The 16,002-nt window shown below is 42.0% G+C and overlaps 1 protein-coding gene across 6 annotated transcripts in view; it reads left to right on the forward strand.

Moving 5' to 3' along the window:
- The window catches only part of golga3 (golgin A3), an 80,336-nt gene that overhangs the window by 39,304 nt on the left and 25,030 nt on the right, over window positions 1-16,002 (forward strand). For all 6 annotated transcript variants that reach the window (XM_048556207.2, XM_048556211.2, XM_048556212.2 and 3 more), the window contains 8 exons: window positions 908-1,110; window positions 1,674-1,811; window positions 2,573-2,734; window positions 4,010-4,378; window positions 6,387-6,464; window positions 6,624-6,887; window positions 7,015-7,109; window positions 8,097-8,313. In XM_048556207.2, the coding sequence (XP_048412164.1) occupies window positions 908-1,110; window positions 1,674-1,811; window positions 2,573-2,734; window positions 4,010-4,378; window positions 6,387-6,464; window positions 6,624-6,887; window positions 7,015-7,109; window positions 8,097-8,313 (1,526 nt within the window). The remainder of the gene's footprint in view (window positions 1-907; window positions 1,111-1,673; window positions 1,812-2,572; window positions 2,735-4,009; window positions 4,379-6,386; window positions 6,465-6,623; window positions 6,888-7,014; window positions 7,110-8,096; window positions 8,314-16,002) is intronic.

The raw sequence follows: 16,002 nt of genomic DNA on the forward strand, positions 1-16,002 counted from the left end.
GTGCCAGCATCCCAGGTTCAATTGCGCCCTCAGGCAACTGTCCATGTGGTATTTGCATGTTCTCCCACAGTCCAAAGGTGTGTAGGTTAGGTGGATTGGCCATGAGAAATGCTGGGTTACAGGGATGGGTAGGGGTGGTGGGCCAGGGTGAGATGCTCTTTGGAAGGTTGGTAGGGGCTGGATGGGGAGAATGGCCTACTTCTACACTGTAGGGATTCTATGATCCTGTGGATCATTTACACTCTGGTCCATCTGCACAGAATTCTGCAGTCTCTCTCCATTCAAATTGTAAACTGCTTTTCTGTTCTGCCAACCAAAATGAACGCATTCACGTTTTCCTACACTCTCGTCCCTCTGCCATTTTGTTTGCAGTCACTTAACCTGTATATATTCTGTTTTAGATCCTCTAATTGTTCCAGTCAATTTTCTACCTATATTGGTGTCATTACCAACCTTAAGTACCATATATTTAGCACCAGTTTGAATGGTTATTACAGATTGTAAATAATTGAAACCCCAGTGCCATTCCTGTGGAACTCTACTAGTTATAGCCTGCATTTCTGGAAAAGACTCCATTTTATTGCTATTCTCTGATTCCTGTTTCCTAGTCATCAAATCTGTGCACGCTTGTTTTTTATAGATAACATAGTGTAGCTGCCTTCGTTGAATTATGTTCAGACATGGGAGATTTTAATAGTTTTACATAAACGATTAGTGTGTTAGGATAGTATTAGAATATTTATTCAACCTATCAGTTGACCATGAAAGATGTAGTCATGTTTACTTTTTGTCTATTGTCCTGGACATTTGTTTTAAACCAAATAAATAGTTGGTGTAAGAAAAATGTAAATGTAAGAAACTAGCCTGCAACTTGGTATTCTAAAGTGTTTAATTTTTTTATTCCCAGTTCATGCTATTCAACAACAAATGACAGTCCTACAGAGCCAGCTTCAGCAGGTACAGTTGGACCGTGCCACTCTGACAAGCCAACTGAAGGCTTCCCAGTCAGAAATAGCTTCTCTGCAGCGAGTCCGGCAATGGTACCAGCAGCAGCTGACACTGGCACAAGAGGCAAGAGTTCGGTTACAGAGTGAAATGGCAAATGTGCAGGTGAAGTACCATGAGATTTTTATAACCTCTGGTGGTACCCATGTTCCAGTAGGCCTAAACATTTTTGCTGCTTTTGCATACTAAGTTTAATGTAGAGTACATGTATCGTCAATGACTTTTTAAAAAGATTAAATCACTCAATTTGTACATGTCAATATGTGACTATTACTATTTTGTCTTAGATTATCTGCAAGTGTGTACAGAATCTGGTTAAGATTACTCCTCGATTATTTCCCTGAGATAAGCTGCAACTTGTAGTGAAACTAAGTAAAATGTAGCTTACAATAAAAATAAAGTGCTGGAGAAATTCAGGTCTGGCAACATTTGAGACAGAGACTATATGTTAATGTTTTGATTTTGATGTAAGCATTTCTTCAGAATTGTTTCTCTTTCCAGATGCTGCCAGACCTGCTGAGTTTCTCCAGCACACTCTATTCTGGATCTCCAGCATCTGCAGTATTTTGGTTTTCAAATATAATTTATGGTACGCGCAAATGTTTTTACATTCTGGCCCTTGTGGTTCTGCCATTGTTTCAGTGGAGATGGTTTTGCTTTACTCATAGGCTGGTCACATGACTCAAGCAGCAATGCTGGAACATCTGAAGATTGAGAATGTCTCTCTGTCTCAACAACTTACAGACACTCAGCAGAGATCCATCAAGGAAAAGGAGCGTATTGCAATGCATCTCCAAAACATGGAGGTAAAAATGCAACACTGCCAATGAAATATACTAATTTCTGTGATTGAGAAGACTGTGCAACTACCAACAAAGTTCAAATTTGATACTAGTTTCTTTTAACATTAGTCCTGAAAAGCATTGAAACAAATATTTTTTGTGCTTGAAGGAATAACATGTCTTTTAATATTTTTAAAAATCCTGTTTTAAAGACATTTTCGCCTAGGCCTGTTTGCTACATAATGCCCTGTAAAGATCACTAGTGTGGGATCACTATAACTTTGGTCACATCAGATGATCATGGAGAGAAGACAAATTGAATAGGGTGCTTGTAGTGTTTATATTTTAATGCATCCTCCTGAAGAAGAACAAGGATACATTTTTCATGAATTAAAATGATTTTAAATCTATTCATCATCCTTCATTACAAGAGGAAATTTAGTCACACTAAATTGACTTATTTAGGTTTAATATGATTGATTATTACAAGATTCTTTTTACACTAACAGCATAATAGCGATCTGCTGAAAACTACATTTAAATAGGATTTGTCACCCCAGAAATAGGGACCCAAATCAGCCCCTCATGCAGTGCTACAGTGCTGAAGGATCCATTCTAGAAATTCCTTTGCTTTTTATGATATTGTCGCTTGCGAGAACCAGGTGTTAAATTAAGTGATTCATAATTGAACAATATTATTAAAATATTTCCTTGTCAAATATGACTAAGCCAGCCCACAAGTTTTGTAATCTCTTAGTATTTGAAAATGCCCTTTTCTGCAATAGGTTGATATGTTGGATCAGGAAAAAGCTTTCCAGCAGATCCAAGAGGCTAAGTCATTAGTGGAAGATGATCTGTCTCGGAAACTTGAAGAGTTTGAGGAAGAGCGTGAACACCTTCAGAAATTGGCTGATTCAGCTACTGCATTGGAGAGACAGCTCGAGGAGGTAAGGAGCCTTAATGTTGTATGAGTAGCTGTTTAGTTTTGAAAATGTTGGGAATGAGCTACGTCTGTAATTCAAAAGGCAACTCAACAGGCCCTCTGGCAACCAGGCCAAGTATTTCTGTTGACTCGCCTGAATGGAAATATCAACCTGTTCAATTCTGGTTGACTTTGTTCAACCAAAAGTGGACTTCATTCCTAGTTCAATTTTTTTTTTTTTGTTTTTGTTAATAGACTGCCTGTTAAATTAGCTATGGTATTTGAGGAACCTGTGCCACTTCCTATGTTAGTGATGCTTCCTACTGAATATGTTCTTAAAGGGAGCAGGATTGGGCCATTTACTTCCGGAGCCTAGAGCAAGTGTATGGTCATCTGATTATGATATTAACTCAACTTTGCCTGTCTCCCATAAATAACCCTCAACTCCCTATGTGGAGTGAGATGAGAAGAAAGGAGTCAAGTTTTACATTATGTAAGGGAAAAAATGTGTATTACTTTAATTTATTCAGCAACTTTGTTATTGCATCTTTTGAATGTTACAAATTGTTCTGACACCAGGTTTGACTTACTTTTGGTACATTACTATTATTTTGTAGAAATGGAGGCATTTGCTCACAGCAAAGTCTAACAACAAATAAATGGATTGGTAAATTACCGATAGCTCAGTTTTTAAAGGAAAAATGTCAAGACAGAAGCATTCCATGCCCCTCTTTTGAGTAGTACCTGAAATCCTTTTGTATTACACAAACTAATAGAGCAGCAGACCAAGCCTAGGTTTAATGCCTTCAAAAAAATAGTGTCTCTGACAGTACAGTGCTCCTTCATTCCTCTGCCTAAGGTCAGTCCTAATGTGTGTGCTTCAGAGTTCTCAATAGAGCTTGGAATCTCCAGACTTCTGATTTGGCAGAATGTAATTTAAGATTGTAAATGCTATACCATGAATACTAGGTCTTCTGTGCTCTGAGCACCTCTGTACAGGTGAACATGTTTAGCTTATGTGATCTCCTCTTCAGGGGGGAAAAAAACCCTCAATTATGCTATCTGCCCATTTATTAAAGTTTCCAAAAAGCTTGTTCCCAGAGCACACTTTGGCAATACAACTCATTTGTGGAAACCCTTAAATACTTTGCTCATTTCCTCCCTCAACTGTGAAGTTGTGCACCTTGTTCATCTGTGTTCTTTTTGACATTTAACTGTAATTCTGTCATGAGGAGCTGTAACTAATGTTGATTTCTTTTTGTGATTCGAATTCATAGATATATTGAAAATTTCTTTTCAGGTTAAGTTAACCTTGCATCAACGTGAACTCCAGTTAGGAGCTTTGGAACAGGAACAGTTAGACCTACTGAAACAGCTGACTGTCTCCCAGGAGTCCTTGCACACCAAGGACCAATCCTTAAATGAGCTGCAAGCACGTTACGACGAGCTGGAAGCCCGTATAGCAGAGGTCCAAACTGAAACTAGTGCCAAAGATGAAACAATTCAAACCTTGCAGAATGAAAAGATTGTCTTCGAAGTCGCACTGCAAGCAAGGAAGACAGAGAAGGGTGTACTGGATGAAGAAACTAAAAAGCTTGAGGAAGACACAGAGATGGTTTCCGAAATCCTTGAACAGCTTCGGCAGGAAGTTGCTGTTAAGACTGGATTGGTAATAAAGCTTAACTGTGCTACAATACATAATGCTTGAAAGATTAAGGAAAATTTCCTTAATCATTTTTGAAATTTCAAGAAAAGTTTCAAAATGTTATGTTACAACCCAGACATAAGTTACTAACTTATGCATTATTGAATAATGTTTTCAGTGCAAAACTATTTTATGAGGAATGAAAATAGAACTTGGGTAAATAAAATGTGAAACAAAAATGGTAAGCAATTATGTAGACTAGCAATAGAAAATGCTTAAAATGGTGTTCAGAATTCAGGAAAGTGTATTACATTTTAGAAGTATTAAACAAATTCAAATAAGGCACCATGGATGAACAAAGATGGGAAGAATGGATCATGTGGAAAGAGGCAATGAACAGCAGAGGAGGGTATGATGGGGTAGAGTATAAAAGATCTCGAAGTTAATCAATTAGGAAAGTTAGAAAGTATGCTGTGAAATGATCAAGAAACATGAAACACAGTCTACAGACATGTAAATTCTTAAAGTCATGATGGAAAATGTGGCAAAAATGGGCAAAATGGGATGAAATAAATAGCAGTGATTGTGAAATGGTAGAAATAATAAATACTTTTAGTATTTGCTCAGGTGAGGGACTGGCACATTGGGCCACTGACCATTGCCTTTTCTCCTCTGGAACTAGTACTTTTAAGTCCATCCTCAAAATGCAACATCGAAAGTTTTGTGACTGCTGCTTTATTGGTTTAGTCGTGGCGGTCTTCATCCAATTCCTTGTACCGCACACCCAGAGGCTAGGGACCTTGCTGCAAACAACTCACTTTCTAATTGTCCAAAGCCTTGTCCACCATCTACAAGGCACAACTCAGGAGTTTGTTAGGATATTCTACATTTTGTCCAGAAGAGTGCAGCTCCAAGAACACTCCAGGAGCTTGACACCATCCTGAACGAATTAGCTCACTTGATTGGCACCACATCCACCAGCATTCATACCTTCAACAAAGGATGCCTAGTAGCAGCTGAGTGTGCCATCTACATGATGCATTGTAGAAACTCACCAAGGATCTTTCACAGCACCTTCCAAACCCATGACCACTGCCATCTAGAAGGACGGGTTGTCGATACTTGGGAACTCCTGACCTACGAGCTCCCCTCCAAGCCATTCACCATCCTGACGTGGAAATATATCTCCATTCCTTTGTCACAGAGTCTAAATTCTGGAACTCACCCCCCCCCTCCCAAAAAAGCAGCATTGTGGATGTGTGTACACCAAATGGACTGCCGTCATTCAAAAAATCGGCTTACCACCACCTCAGTGGCAACTAGGATGTGCCATGAATGCTGGCCCAGCAGCAATACCCAATTCATGTGTGAACTTTTATTTTTAAAAAATTGATAATACTGCTCAAACACTTCAGGATAAGAATTGAAAAGCAAGTCATACTGTTGTGATGGCAGAGTAAGGGAGCCTTAGCTTTAATCTCCTTTGGCTGTTATCAGTCTTGGCTGCCCAAGATGGGATGTGATCCAGTTTCCAACTAAAACATCCCACGTGAGAATAAGAGTTCAAGGAAAATGGTTTTATTTGTCAAGCTAGTAATCTGTTTTTTGATGAATGTTGCGCTTACTGTACACAGACTTGGGTATTACTGCAAAGATGATATTTTTTCAAAGCTTTTCATCTTGTATACATCTGGATAAATCTCAAGAATACCAGTTTAAGGGGAAAACCAACATTTATGACAGGAGAGTGATTGGTTGAAAAGTGCACTCTGATAGAGGAGTAACACAGGGTCTAGAAACATACTAAACACAGCAAGATATTATATATTAATCACTATTCAAAACAAGTAATACATTGTTTGGAAATGGCTGCATCACAAGGAACTGTTTTTGATAACTGTAAAAGATTACCTATGAGGATCATTGTAAAACATATGGTATAGTTCCTGCTTTGAAATAGGTCTTACTTTCCAGTGTTAGTATTTTTATAAGAGATATCAGTTTACATGCAAATTTATTTGGATTTTTATAGGTAGAAAATTTGCAAAAGGAGAGTACCAGCTTTAAGAAGCAGACCCAGAAGCTAAAAGATCAACTTGTTCAGCAGAAGGTATGTGTTCCTGAGATTTGTAATAGTTAATTCAGCCACTTGTAAGTAGCAGTTTTACATGTTTACATTGCTCTGAAAGTGATCCGAAGAATTGTATTGGTGGAACAGTGTTGATAGTTTTTGAAAATTAATTGCACTTTCAATGACATCTTCCTTTAGGTGATGGTGGAGGCATATCGACGTGATGCAAATTCAAAGGATCAACTAATGAATGAGTTGAAGTCAGCAAAGAAAAAGCTGGAGCTGGAGGTGAAAGAACTGAAACAAGAAGTTGTTGTACTGCAGACTGACAAAAAATCTGCACAGAACGAGCATTTAAGATTACACAAAGAAATTTCTCGAATCCACCAACAAATGACAGATCTAGAAACCCAGCTGCAGGTGGCACAGGAAGAACGTGATGAATTGAACACAGAACTTCAGGTACACAGCCAATTTCACAACCCTTAAATATGAGCAACTTGACAATAGTGTTAATGAGTTGGTTGAATTTAGTTTCATTGTTCTTGTCAATAGACTATTAAATTTGTTGTATTATACTTTCTAATAGTCGATGCAGTTTGATCGAAACCATCTAGTATCACTTTCCCATGAGAATGAAGAATTGAAGAAGCATGTGGAGCAGATGCAAGAAGAGGCTAAAAAGTGAGTTTTTAAAAATTAAATGTGATTGTTCTGTCCCTGCTAATTAAGTAACATACAACAAAGTTTGCTGTATAACTGGCAAAAATTATGTCTCAAATACTGCAAAGTTTACAATATTATGATGTCCACTTATTATAGTTTTTAAACTTGTATATCTTAATGTAAATACACCTGTTCAATCAAATGGCCACATGAAATATCAATAGTTGAGACAATTTCTTCTCAGATACCACTATCTACCGTGATGTCTGAGTAGATAGTTGAGGATGCAAGTAAGAAGGTTCTCTGCCAGTAAGTTTTTTATTTAAGGCAAAGTTGCATTATTATTTAAGTGATCTTTGCTGTATAACAGTGATTGTATACCCTTTGCATGATGTTTCTATTACTTAGTGTGTGCTTTTACATTGGTTATGTGGACCTCTTGATTATCTGGAATATTTAATCAATCAGTACACTCCTGGCCTCATATGTCCAGTTAATAAAAGATTTGCTGTACTTCATTGCATAGAAATTGCTAAATGGCCATTGTCGTGGAAGCGACTTTCTACTTTCCACTGTAATCGTAAGGGTACTTCTTGGAGCATTGCAGGGTGTACATATAATCAAAGAAAATACCATTATAGAATAAACAGCACAGAAGGATGCACCTTGTGACATTTTTTGGTAGTGCTAGTGAACTAATCTCACTCCTCATCATTTCTGTCCACATATCCTAGTATGACCTTCTTATTTTTTCTTTTTAATTTTTTTAGGTATTTAACCAATTCCCATGAATTTGCTATGGCTTCGGTTAAGTGTTGATGTTTGAAAGGCATGTTGATAGCTACTCTTTGGCCACCCCTTCGCTTCACACACACCCCCCCCCCCCCCCCCCCCCCCCCAGCCATTTCTTGCCGCAATTCGTTTTAGTGCTTTACCTAAGGATTCTAAGTGGACCTTCATTTTCCTGGTTTTGTTTTTAATCAGCATCTCCTAATTTTTTTCCAGAGGTTTCTCTGAACAGAAGACACGAATGAAGAAGCTTGGCACTGATCTCAGCAGTGCACAGAAAGAAATGAAAGCCAAACACAAAGCGTATGAAAGTGCTGTTGGTATCCTGAGCCGTCGACTGCAGGAGGCCCTTGGAGCAAAGGAGTCAGCTGAGGCAGAGCTCAACAAGCTGAAAGATCAGATCACAGAAGGTGGAAATGATAAAATTCTGCAAGTATGTTGCCCTTTCTAAGTTGCAGCTTGCAAATGTATTTGTGTCTAGAATTTGCAAACTTGTCTGAGGCACAATAAAACCTGGGGTGTAAGTTTTAAATGTAAGTGTAACACACCTGGGAGGGTGGGAAATTACAGGGTGGTTTGCCTGACCATTGTCGTTGATAAGATCTTAGAGCCCATTATTAACGATGAGATTGCAGAGTACTTGGAACTGCTTAGTAAAATAGGGCTGAATCAGCATAGCTTTGTCAAGGGGAGGTCATGCTTGGAAAAAGTCCTAATGGATTTCTTTGAAGAGGTAATAAGCAAGTTTAGACGAAGGAGAGCTAGTGGTTGTGATCTGTTTGGATTTCCAGAAGGCCTTTGACAAGGTGATGCACAGGAAGCTACTAAATAAAATAAGAGCTCATGGTGTTAGGGGCAAGATAGAGCATGGATGGAGGATTGGCTGACTGGTGGAAGGAGTCTTTTACAGGATGGCAGCTGGTGACGAGTGGGCTTCTGCTGTGATTGGTGTTGGCATCACACTGTTATATTCATGTTATGTATTAACGAAGGACAAAGAAGTTATAGTTGCTAAGTTTGCAGAATGCATGAAGGTAGGTGGTTTGACAAGTAATTTTGAGGAAGTAGGTAGGCTGCAGAAGAACTTGGACATGCTAAGAGAGTGGGCAGAGAAGTGGCAGACGGATTACAATGTGGGAAGTTGAGGTTATGCACTCTGGTAGAAAGAGTAGGGGTGTAGACTATTTTCTAAATGGGGAAAAGGCTTCAGAAATTTAAAGCATGCAGGGTCTTGGGAGTTCTAGTTGAGAATTGTCTTACGGTTAACATGCAAGTTTAGTTGAAGTTAAGAAGGCAACTGCAAAATTAGCATTCATTTCAAGAGGGCTACAGTCCAGGAGTAGAGATCTGTTGCTGAGGCTGTATAAGGAGCTGGTTAGACAGCAGTTGGAATATTGTGAGAAGCTTTGGTCCCCATATTTAAGGGAAAGATGTGCTGGTGTAGTAGGGATCCAAATGAGGTTTACAAGAAAGATCCCAGACAAGAAGGGCTTGTTATATGGGGAGCAGTTGAGGACTCTGTGTTTAGAAGGATGAGGGAGCATCTGATTGAAACTTCAGATGCTCCCTCATCCTTCTAAACTGGATGACTGAGAGGCTTGGATCAAGTGGATGTAGCAAAGAAGTCTCTATTAGTAGGAGAGAATACACCCTCCGAAGGGACAACCCTTTAGAACTGAGATGAGGAATTTCTTTAACCCAGGTTGGTTAATCTGTGGAACTCTTTATTGTAGAAGGTTGTAGAGGCCAAGACATTATTGAATTGGAATGGACGCAGGCCATTTCGCCCATCAAAGAGAACAAAGAACAAAGAAAATTACAGCACAGGAACAGGCCCTTTGACCCTCCAAGCCTGCGCCGATCAAGATCGTCTGTCTAACCTGTCACCTATTTTCTAACGGTCTATGTCCATTTGCTCCCTGCCCATCCATGTACCTGTCCAAATATATCTTAAAAGACGCTAATGTGTCTGCGTCGACCACCTCCGCTGGCAACGCGCTCCAGGCACCCACCGCCCTCTGTGTAAAGAACTTTCCACACGTATCTCCCTTAAACTTTCCTCCTCTCTCTTTGAACTCATGACCCCTAGTAATTGAGTCCCCCACTCTGGGGGGGGATAAAGCTTTTTGCTATTCACCCTGTCTATACCCCTCATGATTTTGTAGACCTCAATCAGGTACCCCCTCAATCTCCGTCTTTCTAATGAAAATAATCCTAATCTACTCAACCTCTCTTCATAGCTAGCACCCTCTCCAAAGCATCCATCCTTTTTGTAATGTGGTGACCAGAACTGTACGCAGTACTCCAAATGTGGCCGAACCAAAGTCCTATACAACTGCAACATGACCTGCCAACTCTTGTACTCAATACGCCGTCCGATGAAGGAAAGCGTGCCATATGCTGCCACCTTCAGGGAACAATGGACCTGAACACCCAGATCTCCCTGTTCATCAATTTTCCCTAGGACTTTTCCATTTACTGTATAGTTTGCCATTGAATTTGATCATCCAAAATGCATCACCTCGCATTTGCCCGGATTGAACTCCATCTGCCATTTATCTGCCCAACCCTCCAGTCTATCTATATTCTGCTGTAATCTCTGACAGTCCCCTTCACTATCTGCTACTCCACCAATCTTAGTGTCATCTGCAAACTTGCTGATCAGAACACCTACACCTTCCTCCAAATCATTTACATATATCACAAACAACAGTGGTCCCAGCACAGATCCCTGTGGCACACCACTGGTCACAGGTCTCCAATTTGAGAAACTCCTTTCTACTAGTACTCTCTGTCTCCTGTTGCCTAGCCAGTTTTTTTTCATCCATCTAGCTAGCATACCCTGGACCCCATGTGACTTCACTTTCTCCATCAGCCTGCCATGGGGAACCTTATCAAACGCTTTACTGAAGTCCATGTATCTGACATCTACAGCCTTTCCCTCATCAACCAACTTTGTCACGTCCTCAAAGAATTCTGTTAAGTTGGTAAGACATGACCTTCCCTGCACAAAACCCATGTTGCCTATCACTAATAAGCCCATTTTCTTCCAAGTGGGAATAGATCCTCATTTCAGATTTGCTCTACATTTCCGATATTCTTCAATATCTTCTCCAGTAGCTTCTCTACCACTGACGTCAGGCTCACCGGTCGATAATTAATTACCTGGATTATCCTTGCTGCTCTTCTTAAACAAGGGGACAACATTAGCAAGTCTCCAGTCCTCCGGGACCTCACCCGTGTCCAGGGATGCTGCAAAGATATCTGTTAAAGCTCTTGCTATTTCCTCTCTTGCTTCCCTTAGTACCCTGGGATAGATCCCATCCAGACCTGGGGACTTGTCCAGCTTAGTGTCTTTTAGGATACCAACACTTACTCCTTCCTTATGTCAACTTGACCTAGAGTAAGCAAATGTCTATCCCTCACCTCAACATCTGTCATGTCCCTCTCCTCGGTGAACACCGATGCAAAGTACTTGTTAAGAATGTCACCCATTTTCTCTGACTCGGCGCATAACTTTCCTTCTTTGTCCTTTAAGTGGGCCAATCCTTTCTCTAGTTACCGTCTTGCTCTTTATATATGAATAAAAGGCTTTGGGATTTTCCTTAACTATGTTTGCCAGCAATATCTCATGTCCTGTCTTTGATCTCGGAATCCCTTGTTTCAGATTCGCTCTACGTTCCCGATATTCTTGCAAAGCTTCGTCTGTCTTCAGTCACCTAGACCTCATGTATGCTTCCTTTTCCTTCTTGGCTAGTCTCTCAATTTCACCTGTCATCCATGGTTCCTTAATCTTGCCATTTCTATTCCTCATTTTCACAGGAGACATGTCTCTCCTGTATGCTAATCAACCTCTCCCTAAAAGCCCCTCACATATCAAATGTGGATTTACCTTCTCGGTTTCCCCCAATCTACATTCCTCAGATCCTGCCGAATCTTGGTATAGTTGGCCTTCCCCCAAGTTTAGTACTCTTCATTTGGGACTATTCCTATCCTTGTCCATGAGTATTGTAAAACTTATGGAATTGTGGTTGCTGTTTCCAAAGTAGTCCCCTACTGTAATATCAACAACCTGGCTGGTTCATTCCCCAACACCAGGTCCAGTATGGCCCCTTCCCGAGTTGGACTACATACATACTGCTCTAGAAAACCCTCTTGGACACACCTTACAAGTTCTGCTCCATCTTGACCCCTAACACTGAGTGAATCCCAGTCAATGTTGGGAAAATTAAAATCTCCCATCACCACCACCCTGTTTCTCCTACACCTTTCCATTATCTGTTTACATATTTGTACCTCTATCTCACGCTCTCTGTTGGGAGGCCTGTAGTACAGCCCCAACATTGTTACTGCATCCTCCCTATTTCTGAGTTCTACCCATATTGCCTCACTGCTTGAGTCCTCCATGGGGCACTCCTTCAGTACGGCTGTGATATTGTCTTTGACCAGTACTGCAGCTCCTCCACCCCTTTTACCTCCCTCACTATCCCGCCTGAAGCATCGATATCCTGGGACAACTAGTTGCCAATCATGCCCTCCCCTCAACCAAGTCTCAGTAACAGCAATAACATCATATTTCCAGGTACCGATCCAAGCCCTAAGCTTAAGTCCACACTGACTCTCCAAAGAGCATCCTATCCGATCCGCTTGGTCACGAACCGAGCATAGGAGTTTGGCAAAGCGGTCCCCAAGCCTCCACCTGCACGTCTGCTAATGTGGTATACTGTATGCGTTGTTCCCATTGTAGCCTCTACAGCGGGGAAACCAAGCAGAGGGTTGGGGACTGCTTTGTGGAACATCTATGCTCGGTTCATACTAAACAACTGCACCTCCCAGTTGCAAGTCATTTCAACTCCCCCTCCCATTTCTCAGATTACATGTCCATTCTGGGCCTTCTGTAGTGCCACAAGGATGCCACCTGAATATTGCAGGAACAGCGCCTCATATATTTCGCTTGGGAACCCTGCAGCCCAATGGTATCAATGTGGACTTCAAGCTTCAAAATCTTGCATCCCAAACCAGCCCAGCTTGTCCCCGCCTCCCTAACCTGTTCATCCTTTTCCCTCCCCATCCCCACCTATCCCCTTCTCCCTCCTCAAGCCCCATCCCCATCTCCTACCCACTAACCTCATTCAGCCCCCTTGATCTGTTGTTGCCGTTGTCCCTGGACTGACCTATCCCCTCCCCACCTACACTCACCTTTTACTGGCTCCATCCCTGCCTCATTGACCTGTCTGTCTCCTCTCCACCTGTCTTCCCTTTTTATCCATCTATTTACCGCCGCCTCCCCCCTCCCTATTTATTTCAGCACCCCCTTCCCCTCCCCCATTTCTGAAGGAGGGTCGAGGCCCAAAACGTTAGCTTTCCTGCTCCTTTGCTGCTTGGCCTGCTGTGTTCATCCAGCTCCACACCTTGTTACCATAGGTTCTTGATTAGTTCAGTGGATCAAGGGTTACAGGGAGAAGATAGGGGAATAGAGTTGAGAAACGTATCAGCTATAATTGAATAGCAGTGCAGACTTAATGGCCAAATGACCTAATTCTGCTTGTATATATTGCAGTCTAAGAAGGAAAGTTATGGAATTTTTGGATCACAAAGGGATATTATTTGGAACATGACAACTTTGGCTCTTTGAAAGATGTATCCAATTTGTCCCAGCCCCCTGCTTTTTCCCCACAAATCTTTAAAAAATCTCTTGGCATTCTAAGATGTCAGTTACAGGATTTGCAAGGGACGCTGTAATATAAATAACTTTAAAAGGCTCTGAATTTAAACTAAAGGTTGAAGTTGAATTTTACTTAGTGACAAAATATTCTCTGCCCAGTGGTTGATATTGCACTAACAAACCTCAGAATCTATCGTAGCAGCTGTCATGGTCACAAATTCCAATGCTGTTTAGCAGTCAAGACCTGCCCTGGTTTGATCATGTCCTAATTGGAAGGGAGCCTCTCACCTGGTCTGATATGTGCATGCTTCTAGCCGTATTGTAAGGTTGACTTTTAATTGTTAATTGATTATAAAAGAGCCTCCGCCATTTTCTCAAGACTGCTTGAAGATGGACAAATGAAGTCATCCTTATACGTCTCATCCTAAAGGAAAAACCTCCACCTAGATAAACTGTGAAACTGATTACAATGCTGGTTTTATTATTTGCCCCTTTTGGCAGATAGGCGATGGCCTAGTGGTATTATCACTAGACTATTAATCCAGAAACCCATCTGATGGCCAGAGGATCCGCATTCCAAAAAAAGTCTAGAATTAAGAATCTACTGATCACCATGAAATCATTGCCGATTGTTAGAAAAACCCATCTGGTTCACTTATTTCCTTAAGGGGAGGAAATCTGCCATCCTCACCTGGTCTGGCCTACGTGTGACTCCAGACCCACAGCAATGTGGTTGACTCACAACTACCTTCTGAACTGGCCCAGCAAGCCATTCAGTTGGACCAACGGCTACAAAGACTCAAGGAAACGAAACTGGATGGATCACCTGGCATTGACCTAAGCATTGGAAAAGACTACAGCAGAAACAGCCCTGTTGACCATGCAAAGTCCTCCCTGATTAACATCTGGGGGTTAGGGCCAAAATTAGGAGAGGTGTCTCACAGACTAGTCAAGCAACAGCCTGACACAGTCACACTCACTGATTCATGCCTTACAAACAATGTCCCAGATAACACCACCCCATCCCTGGATATATCCTGTTTCACCAGCAGGGCAGACACAGCAGATGGGACGGTACAGTGGCATATGGTTGGGAGGGAGTTGCTCTAGGAGCCCTCAACATTGACTCCGGACCCCATGAAGTCTCACTGCTTCAAGTTAAACGTTGGCTGATGAATCAGTATTCCTCAATGTTAAACAACACTTGGAGAAAGCGCTAAGGATGGCCAGGGCACACCATGTTCACTAGGTGGGGGATTTCAATATCCTCCACCAAGAGTGGCAGCAGTACGACTGATTGAGCTGGTCGGGTCCTAAAGGAGACAGCTGCTAGACTGGGTCTACAACAGGTGGTGAGGGAACCAACAATAGGGAAAAACATATGTGACCTCATCCTTACCAATCTGCCTGCTACAGTTACATCTGTCCACGATAGCATTAGTCAGAGAGCACGTGGCACAGTCCTTGTGGAGACAAAGCCCCACCTTCACATTGAGAACAGCCTCCATCGTGTTGTGTGGCACTCTCACTGTGCCACATGGGACAGACTTTGCACAGATCTAGCAAGACTGGGCATCCATGAGGCACTGTGGACCATCAACAGCAGAACTGTACTCCAACACAATCTGTAGCCTCATGGCCTGGCATATCCCCCACTCAACCATTACCATCAAGCCAGGGAATCAACCCTGGTTCAATGGAGAGTGCAGGAGGGCATGCCAGTAGCAGCACCAGGCATACCTGAAGATGAGGTATCAACCTGGTAAAGCCACCAAACAGGACGACTTGCACCTCAAACAGCAAAAGCAACAAGTGATAGACAGAGCTAAGTGACCCCACAATCAATGGATCAGATCTAAGCTGTGCAGTCCTGCCACATGCAGTCGTGAATGGAGGTGGACAGTTGAATGACTCACTGGAGGAGGAAGCTCCACAAATATCCCCATCCTCAATGATGGAAGAGCCCAGCGCACACGTGCAAAAGATAAAGCTGAAACATTTGCAACTATCCTCAGCCAGAACTGCTGAGTGGATGATCCACCTGTGCCTCCTCCAGTGGTCCTCAGCATCAGATACCGGTCTTCAGCCAATTTGATTCACTTCACGTGATGCCAAGAAATCGTTGGAGACACTGGATACTGCAAAGGCTACCAGCCCTGACAACACCCCAGCAGTAGTACTGAGTGCTCCAGAACTTGCCGCTCCCTTAGCCAAGCTGTTCGAGTACAGTTACAACACTGGTATCTACCCGACAATGTAGAAAATTGCCCAAGTATGCTCTGTACATAAGCAGGACAAATCCAGCCCGGCCAATTATCACCCCATCAGTCTCTGCCCAATCATCAGTAAAGTGATGGAAGGTGTCAGTAACAGTGCTATCAAGCAGCACGTGCTCATTGACGCCCAGTTTGGGTTCCACCAGGGCCACTCCACTCCTGACCTCATGACAGCCTTGGC

The sequence above is a fragment of the Stegostoma tigrinum genome, chromosome 26, assembly GCF_030684315.1.
Source record: "Stegostoma tigrinum isolate sSteTig4 chromosome 26, sSteTig4.hap1, whole genome shotgun sequence".
NCBI classification, from domain to species: Eukaryota; Metazoa; Chordata; class Chondrichthyes; order Orectolobiformes; family Stegostomatidae; genus Stegostoma; species Stegostoma tigrinum.